Source organism: Papio anubis, chromosome 18, assembly GCF_008728515.1.
Source record: "Papio anubis isolate 15944 chromosome 18, Panubis1.0, whole genome shotgun sequence".
NCBI classification, from domain to species: Eukaryota; Metazoa; Chordata; class Mammalia; order Primates; family Cercopithecidae; genus Papio; species Papio anubis.
The window spans coordinates 56,110,120-56,134,458 of NC_044993.1; the positions used below are offsets into that span (position 1 = coordinate 56,110,120).

General features: G+C 45.3%; 1 protein-coding gene and 1 non-coding gene across 4 annotated transcripts in view; both read right to left on the bottom strand.

Moving 5' to 3' along the window:
• TMC7 (transmembrane channel like 7) overlaps positions 1-24,339 on the bottom strand; it is a 69,413-nt gene that overhangs the window by 27,491 nt on the left and 17,583 nt on the right. For 2 of the 3 annotated variants that reach the window (XM_031658417.1, XM_031658418.1), the window contains exons 2-6: positions 23,324-23,567; positions 16,641-16,789; positions 10,481-10,648; positions 9,183-9,265; positions 1,933-2,078 (exon numbers count right to left, since the gene is read on the bottom strand). In XM_031658417.1, the coding sequence (XP_031514277.1) occupies positions 1,933-2,078; positions 9,183-9,265; positions 10,481-10,648; positions 16,641-16,789; positions 23,324-23,567 (790 nt within the window). The remainder of the gene's footprint in view (positions 1-1,932; positions 2,079-9,182; positions 9,266-10,480; positions 10,649-16,640; positions 16,790-23,323; positions 23,568-24,339) is intronic. The other variant, XM_031658419.1, reaches the window with a different exon arrangement.
• On the bottom strand, positions 20,239-20,345 carry LOC116271415. The gene has a single exon (XR_004179969.1). It is a non-coding gene; the product is annotated as a U6 spliceosomal RNA (small nuclear RNA).

The following is a 24,339-nucleotide window of genomic DNA, read 5'->3' on the forward strand; positions in this document are numbered from 1 at the left end:
ATCTCATAGATTCTGACTCAGGATACAATGCCAGGTTGGGCATTGGGGTTTTCTTTGCAATGGTGAATCCTGGTCCTTATGGAGGGCCAAATCCATCCGCAGCACCCTGGTCTGTTCTGCACCTGTGATAAGGGGCTTCGCAGCTCCATGGCTTACAACACTGTGTATGCTCTCACAGGGACAATCAAGTGGGCAATAAGGAGGTCCATCCATGATACTGTCTGTGAAGAAACTCCCCTGGGGCAGAGATGGCAAGTTGTCCATCAAAAATTTGTGGTTCACCTTCTATAGTACAGTATCACTGCTGGGTAATGGCTGCCCAGCCAGGAACAATGTTTCCCGGCCTCCCTTGCAGTTGGTTATAGTCATGTGACTAAGCTGTAGCCAATGGGATGTGAGTGATGGACACCACTTCCAGGTCTGGCCTATAAATACCCTCCGCATGGTTCTCCTCCATGCCTTTTCCTTTCCCATTCCTCCGTGGGACCTTCGAAACCACATGCTGAAGATGGCTGAACTTTGGTCAACTTTAGTCCTAGAATACTATAAGAATTCTACCACACTAACCTGTGCCCCTACCCAGAACTGTCATGTAAAAGAGAAATACAGGTTTTGTTTTTGTTTCATTTGTTTGTTTTTGAGAGTCTTGCTCTGTCGCCCAGGCTGGAGTGCAGTGGCACGATCTTGGCTCACTGCAGCCTCACCTCCCAGGTTCAAGTGATTCTCGTGTCTCCACCTCCCAAGTAGCTGGGACTACAGGTGTGTGCCACCATGCCCAGCTAATAAAAAAGAAATAAAATTTCTATTGTGTTTGGGTCATTGTACCTTTTGTACCGGTTGTTTGTTAAGGGAATTAATACTCTTCTCTTCTCTTGGGAATTGCTCTCTCTCCCTAAAGCACTTGTCTCCCACAGGAAAAGCCATGTTGTCATAGGACCCTAGCCCCTGGCCACAGCTGAAGGAGTGTAGTGCTGAGCACTTGAACCTCCAGGGGCTCATCGTAGACACGCTGCTCCCCATGGCCACGGTGGAAGGGTCAGGGCTGGAAACCTGAATGAAGCAGAAACAACAAGTTTCTTCTAAGGATTTCTGCACCTGTGACCCAGGAGGTCAAGGCTGATGCAAACTATAAGATGCCCTATTTCCCACCACTTAAGAAAGCCACCACTACACCAAAGAATTGAAGACGAGGGATTCTTGCTTTTGATGTTGTTCCTAAGCCATGGCTCCATCTTTGTCCTTCCTGTAATTTGAGTTTCCTCCCTTCCTTGGATCTGTGAGCCACTCAATAACCATCAGAGTTAGGTTTCTGCTACTTACAACCCAGTAGACACCTTGTTAACATACACACCAAAGCAAAGGAAAGGGTGTGTGTGCAGTGGGGTGGGATTGCCAGATGTGTTCAGTAGTGATTGAGTGGAGAACCCCACGCCAGGCACCGTGGCTTACACCTGTAATCCCAGAATTTTGGGAGGCCAGGGTAGGCGGATCACCTGAGGTCAGGAGTTTGAGACCAGACTGGCCAACATAGTGAAACGCTACCAAAAATACAAAAATTAGCTAGGCGTGGTGGCATGTTCCTATAGTACTAGCTACCCAGGAGGCTGAGGCATGAGAATTGAAACCAGGAAGTGGAGGTTGCAGTGAGCCAAGATTGCACCACTGCACTCCAGTCTGGGTGAGAGAGAAAGACTCTGTCTGGGGAAAAAAAAAAAAAAAAAAAAAAGAACCTCAGTCTGCTACTCCATCCCAAATCCTGACTTCTATTTCTCCCAGGTCTCTTCAGCTGCCAATGTACTCACAAACCCTTCCCCACAAAACCCACCACTGGACTTCGCTCATCCTTTAGGCAGTGGCCCCCAGGGCTCCCGTATCTCCAACAGCCTCCAGCCATCAAGGGTAATTCAGAGAGAATACAAGGACAGACTTTACCTTTTCACTATCCAAAGAAGGCTCAGGGCCAGGTAGGCGATTGTGCTTATCAAATACGCCAGGGGCAGATCATAGGTGAAGTTCTGAAATTTCACCCCATCAACGGTGTAATGTCCGTAAAAGAGGCTAGTCTCCTCCAGGAAACCCTGAAACGAAGCCAAGAGCATGAGGTTAGACTGGTCAGCTCACTGTGGGGCAACCAGAAGAGTAGTCCCTGCCTCAAGGAACACAAGTTCCAGTGTCCCCTTTCCTCTCTGTATCTCCAGAGACTGGAACAGTCCCAGAGGCACAGGGAGTACTCAGTGTTTGGGAAATAAAGCACTGATAAAACCCTGGCATTAAAAATGCACAGGTGGGCCAGGCAAGGTGGCTCACACCTGTAATCCCAGCCCTTTGGGAGGCCGAGACGGGCAGATCACCTGAGGTCAAGAGTTCGAGACCAGCCTGGCCAATATGGCAAAACCCCCGTCTCTACTAAAAATACCAAAAAAATTAGCCGGGCTTGGTGTTGCGTGCCTGTAATCCTAGCTACTCAGGAGGCTGAGGCAAGAGAATCACTTGAACTTAGGAGGCAGAGGTTGCAGGGAGCTGAGATCACACCGCTGCACTCCAGCCTGGGTGACAGAGTGAGATCCATCTCAAAAAAAAAAAAAAAATGCACAGATGGCCGGGCATGGTAGCTCACACCTGTAATCCCAGAACTTTGGAAGGCTGAGGCAGGAGGATTACTTAAGCCCAGGAGTTTGAGACAAGCCTGGACAACATAGAGAGACCGCTATCTCTACAAAAATTGTTTTTTAAAATTAGCTAGGCATAGAGGTGCATGGCTATAGTCCCAGCTGCTTGGGAGGCTGGAGTAAGCCGTGATTGTGCTACTGCACTGGAAAACAGAGCAAGAGCTTGTCTCTGAAAGAAAAAAAGCATATATAACAAGCCAAAACTGAAATTAACAATAAAATTCCATGTGCCATAGCATCAAAAAGAATAAAACATTAGGACTAAATTTAACTAAAGAAGTGCAAATCTTGGCCAGGCACGGTGGCTCATGCCTGTAATCCCAGAACCTTGGTAGGCGAAGGCAGGTGGATCACAAGGTCAGGAGTTCGAGACCAGCCTGGCCAACATAGTGAAACCCCATCCCCACTAAAAATACAAAAATTAGCCAGGCATGGTGGCACGTGCCTGTAGTCCCAGCTACTTGGGAGGCTGAGGCAGGAGAATCACTTGAACCTGGGAGGTGGAGGTTGTGGTGAGCTGAGATCACGCCACTGCATTTCAGCCTGGGCAAGAGGGCGAGACTCTGTCTCAAAAACAAAATAATAATAATTAAAGAAGCCATAAAGAAACAGAAAACATCCCATGTTTATGGATCAGAAGATCTATGGCCAAATTCCTCAAATTGATTTACCAATTCAACATTATCCTTCTTAGCAGCCTAGCTGGCTTCCTTACAGAAGCTGACAAGCTGATCCTAAAATTCATATGGAATCGCAATGTACTCAGAAGAAGAGCCAAAACAACTTTGAAGAAGAAGAACAGTAAGGCCTGGTGGCTCAGAAAACTCTCTGACTTCTTCTCCTTCTTTTTTTAAAATAAAAAAGTAGAGCTATGGTCTCGCCATGTTGCCCAGGCTGGTCTCCAACTCCTGGGCTCAAACGGTCCTCCAGCCTCAGCCTCCCAAAGTGCTGGGATTACAGGTTTTGAGCCACTGCACCCTGCTGCCTGACTTCTTATGGTAGGAATGACTGAACGCCTCAAATACCTCCTTGGATGGCAGGAAAACTCCAGGAGAGTGAAGGAGAGAACAGATATAGCAGACACATTGTAGGTAGGTAGTACATAGCGGTTGCCTACGGCATTGTTTACAAAGGAAGGAAATGAGAGGAAATCTGAATGTCCATACAGGGATCGGGCTAGATCACTAAAAATCTATATTATATTGATATTTCATATATCAAGCAAGACCACGTAAGTGCACAGAGAAAGGTCAACAGTCAAGTAGGCTGTAAACCATGGGGTTAAATGTTCAGTGACCTCCGAGGAGGGATATTTTCACTTTTTTACTCTATAAATTCTGTATTTTTCATGACAACCGTGCATTCTCTGTGTGTGTGTGTGTGTGTGTGTGTGTGTGTTCTTAAATGTATTGAAGCTGAGCACATTTACGTTATACAATTGTGCATATCTGTGTTTTAAAATTATACAAGACAACCGTGCATTCTTATATTATTTGGGTAACGAAGTCGTTTGTTAACTGGAAAAGAAAAAGTAGAAGCAGAAGACTCCATTCTCCTTTCAACTCTCCCAAAGGCCATAAAAACATGTCCAACCAGAAGAAACCTGTGTGTGCTGCCAAGGGCTGGTATCAGGGTTATCACCAACCTCTCCCTCAAGACAATGTAACGATTACAGGGCAAAGGTCTGCTGGGCCTGGAAAATGTTTTCTGATTTGATAATGAGCTTGGTTCAATTGTTTTCAAGAAAAATGAGCCCCTGTTTGAGCTCTCTGACCCTCTTTCACTTGTGCCTATTTACATTCAGATTATGAACAATCACATCACATTAAAATTCAGTTTCCCAGCCACACTAGACATATTTCAAGTGCTCAAGAGTTAGTGGTCCTGGGCCCGGCACAGTGGCTCATACCTGTAATCTCAGCACTTTCGGAGGCTGAGGCAGGCAGATCACTTGAGGTCACGGGTTCGAGACCAGCCTGGCCAACATGATGAAACCCCGTCTCTACTAAAACCAAAATTTAACCAGGCGTCATTGCGCACCCCTGTATTCCCAGCTACTTGGGAGGCTGAGGCACAAGAATTGCTTGAAACCAGGAGGCGGAGGTTGCAGTGAGCCAAGATTGCACCACTGCACTTCCAGCCTGGAGTGACAGTGAGGATTTCTGTCCTAAGGCAGGCCAGCGGTGGCTCAGCCTGTAATCCCAGCACTTTGGGAGGCAGGCGGAGTGGATCACGAGGTCAGGAGATCAAGACCATCTGGCTAACATGAGTGAAACCCGTCTCTACTAAAATACAAAAATAGCCCGAGGCGTGGTGGCGAGCCTGTAGTCCCAGCTTCTTTCGGGAGGCTGAGAGAAGCGGGGAAGAATGGCGTGGAAGAGCCCGGGAGGTGGAGCTGCACAGTGGTGGATGGCCGCCACTACACCAGCCTGGGGCGACAGGCGAACTCTGTCTCAAGAGATCCAGGCCTTGGCCCGGCTCACACCTGTAATCCCAGCACTTTCAGAGGCCGAGGTGGGCAGATCACTTGAAGTCATGGGATCGAGACCAGCCTGGCCAACATGGTGAAATCCCGTCTCTACTAAAAATAGAAAAATTAGCTGGGTGTGGTGGCGGGTGCCTGTAACCCCAGCTACTTGGGAGGCTGAGGCAGGAGAATCACTTGAACCCAGGGGGCAGAGGTGGCAGTGAGCCAAGATCGCGCCAATGTACTCCAGCCTGGGCGACAGAGCGAGACTCTGTCTCAAAAAAACAAACAAAAAAGAGTTAGTGTTTCCATTGTTACACAGCACAGGTCCACATTCTCCAGATCATTGCAGAAAGTTCTCTTTCAGACAGGTCATTATCATGCTTACTTTATTGAACGTCTATAATCAAGCGCAGCTAACTCTCCTATAAAATTTTTCCTATCAGGAAGAAGGTTACAGTATGCGAAGAAACTTTTTTTTTTCCTTCCAGAAACAGAAACTTTTCTTGTGGGATGTAATCTAAAGAAATGGGGTTAACAGCAGCTCTGGGATTTGATCCCAACTTTGCTTTCAAAGGCAGTGTGACCTTGGGTAGGTCACTGAATTTCTTTTCTCATTTGCACAAGTCAACATTTGCATGGCTTTTATCTTCTAATTTGCATAGTGGACATTTGCACAGTTTCTGTTTTCTCATCTGCATAGTATACTTTTTTCTTTTATTTTTTTTTTTTATTTTTATTTTTTTGAGACAGAGTCTTTCTGTCACCCAGCTTGGAGTGTAGTGGCGCAATTTTGGCTCACTGCAACCTACGTTTCCCAGGTTCAAGAGATTCTTGTGCCTCAGCCTCCCAAGTAGCTGGGATTACAGGTGCACACCACCACGCCAGGCTAATCTTTTTTTTTTTTTGAGACGGAGTTTCGCTCTTGTTGCCCAAGCTGGAATGCAGTGGCTCAATCTCGGCTCACTGCAACCTCTACCTCCTGGGTTCAAGCAATTCTCCTGCCTCAGCCTCCCGAGGAACTGAGATTACAGGCACCAGCCACCACATCCAGCTAATTTTTTTGTATTTTTAGTAGAGATGGGGTTCCCCATGTTGGCCAGGCTGGTCTCAAGCTCCTGACCTTAGGTGATCTGCCCACCTCGGCCTCCCAAAGCGCTGGGATTATGGGCATGAGCCACCGTGCCTAGCCATGTATTTTCTTTTTAAACTTTTTTTTTGCATAGTAGACTTTTGAACAGCCATCCAACAATTCCTCTGAGTTGTTTTTAGGAAAACATGAGATCAGAGATGTAAAAGAATTTTTTCAAAATCAGGCGGGGTGTAGTGGCTCACACTGTAATCCCAGCACTTTGGGAAGCCAAGACAGGTGGATTGCTTGAGCTCAGGAGTTCGAGACCAGCCTAGGCAACATGGCAAAACCCTGTCTCTACAAAGCACACACGCGCGCGCACAAATTAGCTGGGCATGGTAGTATGCACCTGTAGTCCCAGCTACTCAGGAGGCTTGAGGTGAGAGGATGGCTTGAGCCTAGAAGTAGAGTTTGCAATGAGCCAAAATCCTGCCACTGCACTCTCTGAGCGACAGAGCCAGAGCTTGTCTCAAAAAGAAAGGAAAAAAAAAAAGGTAGGGGTGCTTTTTCAAAATCAAACACAGTGGACAAATTCAAGGCTTTCTACCAATTTATTCAGAAAAGTGGAAGCTCAATGGTATGGCATTTTTGTTTGTTTGTTTTGTTTTTGTTTTGTTTTGAGACGAACTCTCCCTCTTGTTGCCCAGGCTGGATCGTGCAGTTGTGTGATCTCAGCTCACTGCAGTTTCTGCCTCCCGGATTCAAGCAATTCTCCTGCCTCGGCCTCCTGAGTAGCTGGGATTACAGGCGCCCCCCACCGTGCCCAGCTAATTTTTCTATTTTTAGTAGAGATGGGGTTTCACCATGTTGGGCAGGCTGGTCTTGAACTCCTGACCTCAGGTGATCTGCCTGCCTTGGCCTCTCTGAAGTGCTGGGGTTACCGGCATAAGCCATCGCGCTCGGCCGGTAAGGTATTTTCATACCAGTAATTTTCAGAAAGTATTTCTGAAAAAATAAAAGTACTTATTTGTATTTCTCAAACACCTAGAGCAGTGGTTCTCAACTGGGGGTAATTTTGTTTGCTAGGGAACATTTGGCAATCTCTGGAAACATTTTTGGTTGTCAGAGTCGGAAGAGGGCAGTGCTGCTGGCATCTAGTGGGTGGAGACCAGGGATACAGCTCAGCGGGCTACCATGCACCAAATAGGCCTACACAACACAGAGTTATCTAATCCACTGGGCATGGTGGCTCATGCCTGTTACCCCAGTACTTAAAATCTCATTGCTTTTATGGTAGCTCTAAAAGGTTTTTTTTTTGTCACCTTCTAAAAAAATTATTTTGGCCAGGCACAGAGGCTCACACCTGTAACCCCAACACTTTGAGAGGCCGAGGCAGGAGGCTTCATCGAGGTCAGGAGCTTGAAACCAGTCTGGGCAACATAGTGAGACCCCACATCTCTAGAAAGAAAATTAAAAATTAGCCAAGTGTAGTGCACACCTGTAGTCCTAGCTACTTGGGAAGATCGATTTAGCCCAGGAGTTTGAGATTACAGTGAGCTATGATTGCACCACTATACTCTAACCTGGGGAACACAGCATGATTCTATCTCCAAAAAAAAACAAAAAAAGAATATCAATAGTGCCAAGTTTGAGAAACCCTGGTCGAAAGGGCAAAGATGGCTACTTTTCATAGCTGCAATCTTATTTGCTGAAAAAAGTGAAATAAAAAAAAGAAAAATCACAAAATCTTTTTTTTAAGATGGGGTCTTGCTCTGTTGCCCAGGCTTAAGTGCAGTGGTACAGGCTGCAACCTCAACCTTCTGGGCTCAAGTGATTCCCCTACCTCAGCCTCCAGAGTAATTGGGACTACATGCGTGCCACCACGCCCAGCTAATTATGTTTATTTTGTGTAGAGATATGTTGCCCAGGCTGGTTTCAAACTCCTGGCCTCAAGCAATCCTCCTGCCTCGGCCTCTCAAAGTGTTGGGGTTACAGGTGTAAGCCACTGTGCCTGGCCAAAATCATTTTTTTAGAAGGCGATAACAAAAACCTTTTAGAACTACCATAAAAGCCAAGAGATTAATTCCATTTTAGAGTCAGGGACTGGTGATGGGGGATGGTAACCTGGGATTGACTTATAAGGGATTTCAGAGAATCTTCATATGCCCATGTACATGATATGCAGGTATATGTGCATATCATCTGAAAGTGTGAGTTTGTACATCACACACATCCCTGTGTGTAATTTCTGGAAAAAAAGAGCCACATCTTTCATCCATCTAGTCTGGGGCTCCAAAATGTTCGGGTTTATCAGTGTCAGAGAAATTGTAAACATTCTATCTGGGTTCATTTTCACTGAAGCTTCCTTCTGTGGGGGAAGTCAGTATCTTGTTGCAGATCAACACAAAGGTTGAAGGACTAGAGGCCAGGCATGGTGGCTCACGCCTGTAATCCCAGTACTTTGGGAGGCTGAGGAGGGTGGACCACCTGAGGTCAGGAGTTCCAGACCAGCCTGGCCAACATGGTGAAACCCCATCTCTACTAAAAACACAAATATTAGCTGAGCGTGGTGGCACGCACCTGTAATTCCAGCTACTCACGAGGCTGAGGCAGGAGAATCACTTGAACCCGGGAGGCAGAGGTTGCAGTGAGCTGAGATTGCACCACTGCACTCCAACCTGGGCGACAGAGCGAGACTCTGTCTCAAAAAAATAATAATAATAAATAAAAAGAAAGAACTAGAAAAAGGCCAATGGCTGAAAGTGACAAAGCATATTTCCTGACATTCTAGCAGTTGATGGTGAACGTTGTTCTTTCAGATGAGGTAACTGCAAATCCTGTTTCATTTACTGGTATATATGTCAACCAACACCTGTGTTTGGCTCTCACTGCAGAAATTCGGGAAACTGATCTTTAAATCAATCAATTTTTAGTAGATTGAGGAGCTAAACAAAGGATTATGTTAAATACTTACAGTGCCAGAAAGCAAGTCTATGATATAACTGTAAAAGTAAATGAGTCCAGAACTGCTTACTGGATAGACTGTACATTGTATATCTATAAGAAACAAAAACCAGAATGTCAGTGGAAACAGTTTTACAGTCTCTATAACCTACTTGTTTTTTTTGTTTGCCTGGCCAATTTTTGTATTTTTAGTAGAGATGGGTTTTCGCCATGTTGGCCAGGCTGGTCTTGAACTCCTGACCTCAGGTGACCCGCCCACCTCAGCCTCCCAAAGTGCCAGGATTACAGGCGTGAGTCACCACACCTGGCCATAGCCTGCCTGTTTTTCACAATTTGTGTGTATAAGCATGTACAGTCATGCATGGCTTAACAAGGAGGATACAGTCTGATAAATATGTCCTTAGGCAATTTCGTCATGCGAACATCACGGAGTGTACTTACGTAAACCTAGATGGGATGGCCTACTACACACCTAGGCTGTATGGTATGGCCTAATGCTCCTAGGTTACAAACCTGGACAGCATGTTACTGCACTGAATACTATAGGTAACTGCAATACAATGTTAAGTATTTGTGTATCTAAACATGTCTAAACAAAGAAAAGCTACAGTAAAAATACAGTATTATAATCTTAGGGGACCACCATTGCATGTGTGATCCATTGTTAATTGAAACATTGTCATGGGGTACATGACTGTATATGTATATTACATTTAGAAATGTCATATATATTTGCATATTTGCACAGATATGTTTGTATATTTGTGATTTGCCATTTTCAGTCCAAACCCCAATGTGTCCAATACAGTAATATTTCTTTCTCCTTCTACTTCTAGTGTTTCCTTCACTATTCTCCCCAAACATCTGGCAATATGTCTTTTTTATATATTTTGTATGTAAGTCCGCATATAGAGCTTGTTTTTTGCTTGTATGTGTGACTATCAATGCTCCAGATAGAGGCTGCTCCAACAGCTTGGGCTCCAGAGTGAAGCTCACCAGCCCACAGTGGGCATGGACTGTGGGTGAGAAATGAACCTTTGTGGTTATTTCTCACTCACAGTCTCAAATAGCCACAAAGGTTTATTTCTCACTCACCATCTCATACTGTTATGCTGTCATGCTTGCATGCTGTTATTCCATAGCAGCATGAGTGTTATGGGATCACTTGTTTCTGCAGCATAACCTAGACCATCCTGACTAATACAGTTGCCCAAGAATTAGAATAAGATTCTTAGCAAAGCAAGCATTGTAGGGAGGTACACAGTGAAAAACAAACACACTTCATAGTAAACCAGGCCTTAGACTCACCCGTGTCTTTGAAAGGAATGAGCACAAAGCTGCTGTTGGTGATCTTGTATTTCGTGAGTAAGATTGGGAGCAAAACCAGCATAAAGATGATCAGAAATATCACCAAATTCAGCAACACCAGGAATCTCAAGAAGGAGAAATAGGACTGAATCCCAGTGCCAAATTTCCCTGGAAAAAACAAACCTGGACATCACTGACCAGGGGTATTGACACACTACACATCATAGATTCAATTAGCCACAAAAGCTGAACCTGGAGTAATCAGTAGCTGGAAAGAGGAAGAAACTTTTTTTTTTTAATTGTTAGCTTTAAGACTCGATCTTCTAGTGTTTTAACTTTTCACCTGTAGATCTACAATCAATCTTGAATTAATCACTCGAGAATGGTATGAGGGAGGGCTCAGTATTTATCTTTTCTTATAGGAATCTCTGGTTGACTCAGCACCATTTATTGGCTGCTTTTTTTGGAAATAATCACCTGACCACATATGTATGAATCTGTTTCTGAACTCTATCCTGTTCCGTGGGTCTACATGTCTATCCTTACACCAATGCTAGACTGTCTTAATTATTGCAGATTTGTAAGACTTGATACATGGTATCTTTTTTTTTTTTTTTTTTGAGACAGTCTCACTCTGTCACCCAGGCTGGAGTGCAGTGGTGCGATCTCAGCTCACTGCAAGCTCTGCCTCCCGAGTTCACGCCATTCTCCTGCCTCAGCCTCCCGAGTAGCTGGGACTACAGGCGCCTGCCACCACACCTGGCTAATTTTTTGTATTTTTAGTGGAGATGGAGTTTCACCGTGTTAGCCAGGATGGTCTCGATCTCCTGACCTTGTGATCCGCCCACCTCAGCCTCCCAAAGTGCTGGGATTACAGGCGTGAGCCACCACACCTGGCCCACTGATACATGGTATCTTTCAGCTTTGTTACTCCTCAAGATTGTCTTAGACATCTTTGGTCTTTTGCATTTATATACAAATGTTAGAATTAGTGTTTTAATTTTCATGCACAGTCTGCTAAGATTCTGACTGGGATTACATAAAATATATAGGTCAATTTGAGGAGAAGTGACATATTTATAATATTAAGTCTTCTGATCCATGAACATGGTATATTTAGGTCTTCCTTAGTTTTTCTCAATAATACTTTATAGTTTTCTGTGCACAATTATTGCATATGGTTCTTTAGATATATTCCTAGATATCTGATTTTTTTTTTTTTTTTTTTGACACCGAGTCTCACTCTGTTGCCCAGGGTGGAGTGCAGTGGCGTGATCTCAGCTCCCTGCAACCTCTGCCTCTTGGGTTCAAGGAATTCTTACGCCTCAGCCTTCCGAGTAGCTAGGACTATAGGCGTGAGCCACCACTCCCAGCTAATTTTTATGTTTTTAGTACAGACGGGGTTTCACCATGTTGGCCAAGCTGGTCTCGAACTCCCGATCTCAGGTGATCCACCTGCCTCAGCCTTCCAATGTGCTGGGATTATAGGCGTGAGCCACCACGCCAGGCCCTGACATTTTTGATACTATTGTAAACTGTATCATTTTAAAAAATTCACTTTCTAAATGCTTGTTGTTGGTATATAGAAATACAATTCATTTTAAATAGAGACACTTTAAAATTAACCATAAACCTTGTTACATAACATTAATTTCAATAGTTGTCTTCTTAATTATCTACATGCATATCATTGTCATCTGCAAAAAAAAAAAAAAAAAAAAAAGACATTTTATTTTTTCCTTTCCAATTATTATCCTTCCCCCCGACCATCCTGCTACATTGGCTAGAACTTCTAGGATGATTTTGAATAGAATCGGTGATAATCGGCACCTTTTTCTCATTTTCAATCTCAGGGAAAAAGGTTTTAATATTTCATCATTAAGTATGTTGTTAGCTGTATAATTTTCATAGGTTTTTAAAATAAAATTAAGAAAGTTCTTATCTATTTATTATTTGCTAAAAATGAGAACTGAAGTTTGTCAGTGCTTTTTCTGCATCTGTTGGGATGATCCTATAATTTTTTTCTTTTATTCTGTTTTGTGGTGGATTACATCGATTGATTTGCAAATAGAAAACCAACCTTCCGCTAGATAATAATTAAATTGCTGAGGATAGAAAGCATTCTGAAGAGCAAGGATGGCTTCTTGCTCTTGGTAGGAGCAAAGAACTCATTACTGGAGACCGAAGATATAAGATACCCACAGTTTTTTGCCACTCTCTAATACTTAGCAATCTGCCAGAGGCAAGAAATTTATTACCACACCTGCACTTCATGTCAGATGAGCACCTACCCAGCCAAGAAATCACAGGGGTAGAGTAATTGCAGAGAACATCAAAATCCCAGTTCCCAGGGAGAACCTACCCTCTACTACACAAGCCACTTTCTGAATGAACATCTCCAGAAAGCCTACCACTTTGCAAGAGAGGAAGCTAGACATAGTGGCTAAAACCTTGGACTCTACATCTTGAATGCCTGGGTTCAAACCCCGGTTCTGCCTCACCCTGTCTGAGTGAACTTGGACAAGATCTCAAACTCTCTGAGCCATGCAAATGACAAGCACCTAAATGAAAGTTTCCCTTGAAGATTAACTGAGGTAACGAGTAAAGTGCTTAACACAATGCCTGGTTCACAGTAAATGCTCAATAAAAATTAGCTTTTATTATTTTGCTCCAAACATAATATTACACTTAAATCTCAAGAGAAAAAGTATGAGTGCATGGTTGAAGTTTTAAGTGAGCCATGAAGCCTTTTAGAAATATATTATATTCTCCAAACAAAACAACAATTAAAAGGTTGTTCATTGGATAGATTACCAATTGTATTTTATAGGTCTTAAAATAGTAATAATGGAGAAAATAATTTCTTTTATTTATCCTACTACATTCCTTACAAACCTCACGAAGTTTCCATTTTAGCAGTTTTGGGGAGATGTTTGAAAAATGTTTTGCTGTAAAACAGATAATCCTGGCCAGGCGCGGTGGCTCACACCTGTAATCCCAGCACTTTGGGAGGCCAAGGCAGGCAGATCACCTGAGTTGAGGAATTCAAGACCAGCCTGTCCAACATGGTGAAACCCTGTCTCTACTAAAAATACAAAAAGTAGCCGGCCTGGTGGCACCTGCCTGTAGTCTCAGCTACTTGGGAGGCTGAGGCAGGAGAATCACTTGAACCTGGGAGGTGGAGGTTGCAGTGAGCCGAGACCGCACCATTGCACTCCAGTCTGGGCAACAAGAGCGAAACTTCATCTCAAAAATAACATAACATAACATAACATAACATAACATAACATAACATAACATAAATAATGCAAAAAAAGTTTAATGTTTCTAATTTTGTATTTTGGTTTTTTATTTTCATTTTTATTTTTAGATTAAATAGAGACAGGATCTTACTATGTTACCCAGACTGGTCATAAACCCCTGAGCCCAAGTGATCCTCCTGCCTCAGCCTCCCAAAGTGCTAGGATTACAGCAGGCATGAGCCGCTATGCCCGGCTAATTTTGTATTTTGGCACAACTTCCAATTTTTGCATACTTGCTATGGACCGAATTGTGTCCCCACCCTCAAATTCATATGGTGAAGCCCTAACCCCCAGTGTAATGGTATTTGGAGATGGGCCTTTGGGAGGTGATTAGGTTTCGATGAGGTCTTGAGACTGGGCCCCCATGATGGGATTAGTGTCATTATAAAAAGAGACACCAGAGAGTTTGCACTCTTTCTCAGAGCACACTCAAAGCAAAGGTTACGTGAACACAGCAAGAAGGCCTGTTCAAGTCTCCAAAACTATGAGAAAAAGATTTGTTTTTTGCCGGGCGCGGTGGCTCACGCCTGTAATCCCAGCACTTTGGGAGGCCGAGGCGGGCGGATCACGAGGTCAGGAGATCGATACCATCCTGGCTAATACTGTGAAACCCCGTCTCTACTAAAAATACAAAAAAATTAGCCAGGCGTCGTGGTGCGCGGCCTGTAGTCCCAACTACTCGGAGGCTGAGGCAGGAGAATGGCGTGAACCCGGGAGGCGGAGCTTGCAGTGAGCCGAGATCGCACCACTGCACTCCAGCCTTGGGTGACAAAGCGAGACTCCGTCTCAAAAAAAAAAATTTGTTTTTTAAGCCATCCAGTCTGCAGTATCTTGTTATGGCAGCCCAAGCCAACTAGCAACAACACTTTTAATCCCAAATTCTCACCATTATAGGAAAGGAAGGGTTCACAGTATTTTCAGGGCCATGGGAACTCTCTGCAGTTTGGTGAAAGTGATGAACCTCGTCTCAGGATAATAAAGCTTTCTGTTTGTTTATTTATGTTTTTGTTTTGAGACCGTGTCTGGCTCTGTTGCCCAGGCTGGAGTACAATAGCACAATCATAGCTTACTGCAGCCTCAAACTCCTGGGCTCAGGCGATCCTCCTGCCTAAGCTACCCCAGAAGCTGGGACTATGGGTGTATAGCACCACATCCAGCTAATTTTTAAAACTTTTGGGCCAGGCGCGGTGGCTTACGCCTTTAATTCCAGCACTTTGGGAGGCCGAGGTGGGCGGATCACGAGGTCAGGAGATGGAGACCATCCTGGCTAACACAGTGAAACCCCGTCTCTACTAAAAATACAAAAAATTAGCCAGGCGTGGTGGCGGGCGCCTATAGTCCCAGCTATTTGGGAGGCTGAGGCAGGAGAATGGCGTGAACCCGGGGAGCGGAGCCCGCAGTAAGCCGAGATCACGCCACTGCACTCCAGCCTGGGCGACAGAGTGAGACTCTGTCTCAAAAAAAAAAAAACACTGACTAACAAACTTTTTGTTGTAGAGGCAAGGTCTTACTTTGTTACCCAGGCTGGTCTCAAACTCCTGGGCTCAAATGATCTTCCTGCCTCAGTCTCCCAAAATGCTAGGATTACAGGCATGAACCACGGCCTGGCTGGGATAATGTTTTTAATAATATGATAACTGTATGTCTGTTTTTATTTTATGCATTGAAATTAGAAGTATAACATTTTTAAAATAATATATTTATGCATAATATTGTAATGCATAAAATAATAGTCTACTAATATTAATATATTATAATTTAATATTATTTTGAAATAATACTATTTATGCATTTAATTTAAATTAAATTATTAAATAATTTATTTTATTTTATTTTATTTTGAGACGGAGTCTCGCTCTGTCACCCAGGCTGGAGTGCAGTGGCGCCATCTCGGATCACTGCAAGCTCCACCTTCCGGGTTCACGACATTCTCCTGCCTCAGCCTCCTGAGTAGCTGGGACTACAGGTGCCCACCACCACGCCCAGCTAATTTTTTGTATTTTTAGTAGACACGGGGTTTCACTGTGTTGGCCAGGATGGTCTCGATCTCCTGGCCTCATGATCCGTCCGCCTCAGCATCCCACAGTGCTGGGATCACAGGCGTGAGCCACTGCACCCTGCCAATTTAATATTATTTTTAAATAGTACTATTTTGTGCATTTAATTTAAATCCATAAGATAAAAACAGATACACAGTGATCATCTTATTAAAAAAATATGTGTGATAGAATGACCTACGTGAGCATCAGTGAGCACCTTTACTGGCACTTCTTTTGAGACAGAGTCTTGTTCTGTCACCCAGGCTGGAGTGCAATAGTGCGGTCTTGGCTCACTGCAACATCCACCTCCTGGGTTCAAGTGATTCTCATGCCTCAGCCTCCCAAATAGCTGGGATTACAGGCATGCACTACCATGCCCAGCTAATTTTTTGTAGTTTTAGTAGAGATGGGATTTCACCATGTTGGCCAGGCTGCTCTTGAACTCCTGACCTCGTGATCCACCCATCTTGGCCTCCCAAAGGGCTGGGATTACAGGAGTGAGCCACTGTGCCTGGTCTTCACTAGCACATTAAATAACAAGATCTAGCGGCAAGTCTAATAACGACTGAAATTTCCAAGCAGTCATGAGCATTAGCGGTATTCCAAGATAAATACAACTGGAAGGGACAGGAAAATATCCACGATTTTTTCCTGACAAAGACACAGGTTCTGCTAAACCTTGCGGTGGTTTGTTGTTCACATTCATCATAGAAGGAAATGCTCAATTTCAGCTAGACGCTAGTGGAAACGAAGCTGTACTTGCTCCCCAGACACAGAGGCTTCTGAGGAGGAGCCTGCATAGAGGCCGGGGCGGGATACCTTCTATGCTGCGAATGTCCTCCCGCCACAGCTCCAGGTGGGTCGTCATCTCTCGAGCCTTCTCCAGGAACCTCTTCCAAGACTTGCTGCTGTACCGCTTCCACTGGTCCCACTCGGAGAGATACTTCATTTGTGTCTCCTGAATGTCCCTGCATGGAAAACATAAGTATCACAATCACAACAGCAGCAGCATCAAGACTCAGCATCCCAGCCCAGCGCGGTGCTCCACGCCTGTAATCCCAGCACTTTGGGAGGCCGAGGCAGGTGGATCATCTGAGGTCAGGAGTTCGAGGCCAGCCTGGCCAACATGGTGAAACGCCATCTCTACTAAAAATACAAAATTAGCCAGGCATGGTGGCGGGTGCCTGTAATCCTGGCTACTCCAGGAAGCTGAGGCAGGAGAATCGCTTGAACCTGGGAGGCAGAGTTTGCAGTAAGCCAAGATTGTGCCATTGCACTTCAGCCTGGGCAACAAGAACGAAAGTTCGTCTCGAAAAAAAAAGAAAAGAAAAAGACTCAGCATCTCATAAAACCCCAGCTGAAAGGACAGAGAAATATGTGAGCTCTCATACATTGCTGCAAGGAATATAAAATGCTGCCGCCGCTATGGAAAAAAGTTTGGCAGTCCGTCAAAATGTCAAACAGAGTAACCATGCGCCCTGCGGTTCTCAGATCACATGAAGCCAGGAGTTCAAGACCAGCCTGGCCAACATGGCAAAACCCCGTCTCTACGGAAAATACCAAAATTAGCCAAGCGTGGTGGCGGGCACCTGTAATCCCAGCTACTAGGAAGGCTGAGGCAGGAGAATCGCTCGAACCCAGAAGGTGGAGGTTTCAGTGAGCCGAGATCATGCCATTGCACTCCAGCCTGGGTGACAGAGCAAGACTCTGGATCAAAAAAAAAATTATTTTAAATAAAAATAATAAAAATAAAAGACAAAAGAAAAATAGTATTTTGTGACACATGAAAATCACATGAAATTCAAATTTCAGTGTCCATAAATATTCCTAGAACACAGCCATGCCAATTCATTTATGAACCATCTGCAACAGCAGAGCTGAGTAGTTGCAACAGAGACTGCACAGCCCACAAAGCTGATCCTGAGTCTAGAGGGAAAGCAAACATGTTGACATTCAACAACGACAGCTCCCTGGGAGAAGTGCTACAAAAGGGGATGTGGTCAGGGCTCTGGAAACCTGGAGGAGATGCCCCAAGTCCAAGCTGGTGTTAGAGGAAGGAGTAAGGAGAGCAGGGGAAAAAGAAAGTGCTGGGGCCTGAAGGCGAGAGAGGAAACATGAGGAATTTGCCAACCATCCATGGCACATGGCACATGCCTCCACCCTCCCACCAGTCTGTCCTCCTCCATCAGACAGGGAGCTCCTATTAAAAGGACTTGAACCTCCCATCCAAACAAGCCTCCCTGTGTTGTGCGTCAGTTTCCTTATCTGTAAGTTGGAGTTAGTAAAGTACCTACCCTTAGATCAGTGGTTCTCAAGTGGGGGCAATTTTGCACACCTCCCAAAGAACATCAAGCAATGGTCTGGGGACATCTTTGACTGTCACAACTTGGGGGAGGGGGACATGCTTCTGGCATCTAGTGGGTAAAGGCCAGGGATGCTACTAAACATCCTCCAATCCATAGACAGCCCTCCACAACAGAGAACGATCTGGCCCTAAATGTCAATAAGCAAGAGTGTGGCTGGGCGTGGTGGCTCACGCCTGTAATCCCAGCACTTTGGGAGGCCGAGGTGGGCGGATCACGAGGTCATAAGATTGAGACCACCCTAGCTAACACGGTGAAACGCCACCTCTACTAAAAAAAAAAAAAAAATTAGCCGGGCGTGGTGGCAGGCGCCTGTAGTCCCAGCTACTTGGGAGGCTGAGGCAGGAGAATGGCGTGAACCCAGGAGGCAGAGCTTGCAGTGAGCCGAGATGGCGCCACTGCTCTGCAGCCTGGGCGACAGATCGAGACTCTGTCTCAAAAAAAAAAAAAAGCAAGAATGCTAAGGTTAAAAAACCCTCCCTTGGCTGGGCGCGGTGGCTCATGCTTGTAATCCCAGCACTTTGGGAGGCTGAGGCAGATGGATCACCTGAGGCTAGGAATTCCAGACCAGCCTGGCCAACATGGTGAAACCCCGTCTCTACTAAAAATACAAAAAATTAACCAGGCATGGTGGCAGGCGCCTGTAATCCCAGCTACTCAGGAGGCTGAGGTGGGACAATCGCTGGAACCCAGGAGGCGGAGGTTGCAGTGAGGCAAGATGGCGCCACTGCATTCCAGCCTGGGCGACAGAGTGAGACTCGTCTCAAAAATAAATAAATAAAATAGCCCGGGTGCGGTGGCTCATGCCTGTAATCCCGGTTCTTTGGAAGGCCGAGGCGGGCGGATCACCTGAGGTCGGGAGTTTGAGACCAGCCTGACCAACATGGAGAAACCCTGTCTCTGCTAAAAATACAAAATTAGCCGGGCGTCGTGGCGCATACCTGTAATCCCAGCTACTTGGGAGGCTGAGGCAGGAGAATCACTTGAACCCGGGAGGCAGAGGTTGCGGTGAGCCGAGATCGCACCATTGCACTCCAGCATGGGCAACAAGAGCGAAACTCCGTCTAAAAATAAATAAATAAAATAATAATAATAATTTGAAAACCTTGCCTCAGAGGGTGGAGTGGGGATTAAAGGAAATAAAGAGCTTAGAATAACAACTGTTAGCAATTAGAATTATCCTCCCTGGCCGGGTGCAGTGGCTAAACCTGTAATCCCAGCACTTTGGGAGGCCGAGGCGGGTGGATCAGGAGTTTGAGGAGTTTGAGACCAGTCTGACCAACATGGTGAAATCCTGTCTCTATTAAAAATACAAAAATTAGCCAGGAATGCTGGTGGGTGCCTGTAATCCCAGCTACTCAGGAGGCTGAGGCAGGAGAATTGCTTGAACCTGGGAGGGGGAGGATACGGTGAGTAGACATCGTGCCATTGCACTCCAGCCTGGGCGACAGAGCAAGACTCTGTCTCAAAAAAAAAGAATGATCTTTCCTGTGTCCTTTTCTTTGCCACTTTATTTTTTTGAGACGGAGTCTCACTCTGTCACCCAGGTTGGAATGCAGTGGCACAATCTCGGCTCACAGCAACCTCCGCTTCCCGGATTCAAGCGATTCTCCTGCCCCAGCCTCACGAGTAGCTGGGATAACAGGCACCCACCACCACGCCTGGCTAATTTTTGTATTTTTAGTAGAGATGAGGTTTCACCATGCTGGCCAGGCTGGTCTCAAACTCCTGACCTCAGGTGATCCACCCACCTTGGCCTCTCAAAATGCTGGGATTACAGGCATGAGCCACTGCACCCAGCCTTCTTTGCCACTTTCTAGGGATTCACTGGTAAACCACATAGACATGGGCCCTGCTCTCATGAGTCTGTTAGTTTCATTTTTCCAGTGAACCTGGAAGTCCCTTGATGGAAGAAAATATGTCTCTCTCTTAGGTGTGGCAGAGTTTGGGTATAGAGCAGTAGTAGTTTATAAGAATTCAAAATCTGTGAATCTGAAAAAGTGGGAAATAAAATACATTTATTATTTATTTATTTATTTGATTTTTAAATACATTTATATATGGAATGCTTCATGAATTTGTGTGTCATTCTTGTTCAGACGCCATGCTAATTTTCTCTGTATCATTCCAATTTTAGCATATGTGCCGCCAAAGGGAGCACCAAAAATTTTTTTTTTTTTTTTTTTTTTTGAGACAGCGTCTCGCTTTGTCACCCAGACTGAAGTGCAGTGGCGCCATCTTGGGTCGCTGCAGCCTCAACCTCCCGGACTCAGGTGATCCTTCCACCTCAGCCTCCTGAGTAGCTGAGACTACAGGAGTACGCCACCATGCCTAGCTAAATTTTGTAATTTTAGTAGAAACAGGTTTTACCACGTTGCCCAGGCTGGTCGCAAATTTCTGAGCTCAAGCAATCCACCTGCCTCAGCCTCCTGAAGTGCTGGGACTACAGGTATGAGCCACTGTACCAGCTGAAATACATTTATAAAGTCTCAATATTTTTTGAGAATACAAGACCACCCAAATTAAAAATAAAACCAGAGATAACATAGTCTCAAACCTACAAAGCACAGTGTATCATCCAATGTGCATCATCCAATGTGTTATTTTGTATTTTTGATTTGTTTTGTTTTGTTTTTTTTGAGACACAGTCTTGCTCTGTCGCCCAGACTGGAGAATAGTGGCACGATCTTGGCTCACTGCAACCTCTGCCTCCCGGGTTCAGGCAATTCTCCTGCCTCAGCCTTCCAAGTAGCTGGGACTACAGGCGCCCGCCACCATGCCCAGCTAATTTTTGTGTTTTTAGTAGAGACGGGGTTTCACCATATTGGCCAGGCTGGTCTTGAACTCCTGACCTTGTGATCCACCTGCCTCGGTCTCCCAAAGTGCTGGGATTACAGGCGTGAGCCACCGTGCCCAGCCCAACGTGTTATTTTGTTTTGCTGTTGTTTTCGTAGAGACAGGGTCTTATTCTGTCACCGAGGCTGGAGGGTAGTGGCATGATCATAGCTCATTGCAGCCCTCCTATTCCTGGGCTTGAGTGATACACCTGCCTTAGCCTTCTGAGTAGCTGGGACTATAGGCACACATCACCACACTCAGCTAATTTTTCTATTATTATTTTATTTATTTATTTATCTATTTATTTTGTAAAGACAGGATCTTGCTATGCTGCCCAGGCTGGTCTGGAACTCCTGGTCTCAAGCAATCCTCCTGCCTCAGCCTCTCAAAGTGCTGTAATTACGGGCATGAGCCACTTTGCCTGACCTTTCTAATGAATTTACGCTACTGACCCTGTGGGGGGAGCAATTAGAGAGTTAAGCAGAAATACCCACTTCTGTCATGACACCAGGTCAATGGGAAAATTATGTTTTAAATTCTTCAAGAATGGGGGAGATGGCAAGCTACCACCCGAATCCATTCTCCCCTTCTCTGGCACTAGCTGGAGACACTTCCCAGCTTTCTCAGCAGTTAGGTTATGACCATGTGGCTAAATTCTCTCTGGTAGAAATGTTAAAAGCCAACCTTTCAGACTTGGCTCTTAACCCACTCCCAAAACTCCCAGTGACTCAATGAATGTGTAAATGCCCCGTGGCCATGAGACTTTACACCTCTTCCCATTAGTGGGAAGAATCTCTTTCCACCAAATTGAATCTGGACTGTGATCTGGTTAGACCACAGACTGCAGTAGGAGGGAAGTTGAACTGGTTCTAAGCCTAGTCTCAGGAGGTTTTGCAGGCTTCTGATCCTCTCTTGGGCTCCAGCTGTTGCCATGCGAACAAACCCGAGCTATCATGATGATACCATGTAATCATCCCAGCTGAAGCCACCCTAGACCAGCTTACAGCCAGCTGATCCCCAGCCTAGATCAGCAGAGCCACCTCCCCAACCACAGCTGACTATGGATAAAGATTCAGCCCAACTGAAACTAGGATTTGTCCAGCTGACTGGTAGACTTGAGAAACTATTATTTTAGGCTACTCAGTTGTGGGGTGATTTATTCTGCTGTGTAGCTAACTGGTATACTCATACTCCAAACTCTTTCTTTTTGCCCTGCTTGGTTGCAGACAAAAATGAGGCTTTAGGGGTATGCAGAGCCGCAAGATGGAAAGAGCCTGGATCCCTGAATGGCTGCAAAGTCCCTCAGTTCCTAGTACTTTATGCTAGCAAGAAATAAACTGCCAGGCACGGTGGCTCATGCCTGTGATTCCAGCACTTTGGGAGGCCAAGGCAAGCGGATCACCTGAGGTCAGGAGTTCGAGACCAGCCTGGCCAACATGGTGAAACCCTGTCTCTACTGAAAATACAAAATTAGCTAGGCATGGTGGCACATGCCTGTAATCCCAGCTACTCGGGAGTCTGAGGCAAGAGAATCGCTTGAACCTGGGAGGCAGAGGTTGCCAAGATCGCACCATTGCTCTCTAGCCTGGACAACAAGAGCGAAACTCTGTCTCAAAAAAGAAAGAAAAGAAAAGAAAAGAAAGAAAGAAGGAAAGAAGGAAGGAAGGAAGGAAGGAAGGAAAGAAGGAAGGAAGGAAGGAAGGAAGGAAGGAAGGAAGGAAGGAAGGAAGGAAGGAAGGAAGGAAGGAAGGAAGGAAACACCTTTTTTTTTTTTTTGAGACAGAGTCTCGCTCTGTTCCCCAGGCTGGAGTGCAGTGGCGCAATCTCAGCTCACAGCAAGCTCCACCTCCCGGGTTTACACCATTCTCCTGCCTCAGCCTCCCGGGTAGCTGGGACTACAGGCGCCCGCCACCACGCCCGGCTAATTTTTTGCATTTTTAGTAGAGATGGGGTTTTACCGTGTTAGCCAGGATGGTCTCAATCTCCTGACCTCGTGATCCGCCCGCCTCAGCCTCCCAAAGTGCTGGAATTACAGGCATGAGCCACCGCGCCCGGCCTAGAAAGAAACTTCTAATATGTTGAGTATGTTTGGCTATCTTTTTTTTTTTTTTTTTAAGGCTAGTCAAGTGAAGCAGTAGGAGTGGAGAAGAAAGTTCGGGTATCTTTGTCAAAGAGGCTTAACTTACCCTAAGGAATAAAATTTTAATTATATGAGCTCTTCAGGAAAAGCATTTCATGCACAAAATGTACCTCTAGGCCATAACATACACAATGCAGGTTCCGGGTGGCTAGTGAACAAACCTTAGTCTCCGCTTCTCAGAGATGTTCAGTGCATAATTTCGAAGAGATTGGCTGCTGAGGTTTTCAGCGATTCTGTCCTCCAGCTGGGAGCTGTAAGAGTCGGTTGACTTTAGCAAAGTGCCGCTTTGCTTGTCCCGGGAATGGACAGTCGTTCTCCTGCGTGCAATGGACCGGTAGCTTGGCAATTCTTGGAGGAAGTTCACAGGTGGAGAGGAGAAGCAACTGGCATCTAGAGAGAGGTTCTCTTTGTAAAAGAAAAGAAAAAGCCATCATTCACTCCAGTGAATGATGAAAAGAAAGCCATCATTCACTCCAGTGAGTTTGGAAGCCAAGCAGGAAACTTGGATCTTGGGCATCATCACTGACCCTTGCAGATAGTTACTAGCCTGGGTCTGTGAGGACAGCATTTTGACCTTATTATATTTACCACGGTGGTGCTCAGGACAATGAAATCATCTGCAGATGGGCTCACTTTCTGCAGATGCGTTTGCAGACATGCTTTAAATTGCACAACATCTGATTTCCAGTGTATGGCTGCAGCCACTAGCTAAAAGCATGGCCTTGAGCAAGTTATCTAAACTTGCCCAAAGTTTTAAATATTTTAAATATTTGTCAAATGGGGCTAGTAATATTTGCTCCAACTTCCTCCCACAGTGTAGGGTATAGTAATGTATTCAGTAAAACTCTAAAAAGCGTAAAGTATACTATGCAAATGCATGGCAACAACATCAACAACAATAATAGCATTTCCTGTGTGTCAGGCATGGTGTTAAGAGCTTCACACGTATTCATGGGATCCGGACTGGCCTCCTGATCTGCTTGGACCAACAGAACAGAGCAGAAGTGATGCTGGGCCAGTTCTAAGGCCAGCCTTAAGAGGTCTTGCAGACTTCTCCTTCTCTCTGGAGCCCAGCCAGAACAAGCCTGAGCGAGCCTGCCGGAAGATGAGACTATGTGGGATGACCGCCCTAGCTGAGGCCACTCCAGACCAGCCTTCAGTCAGCTTGACCGCCCTG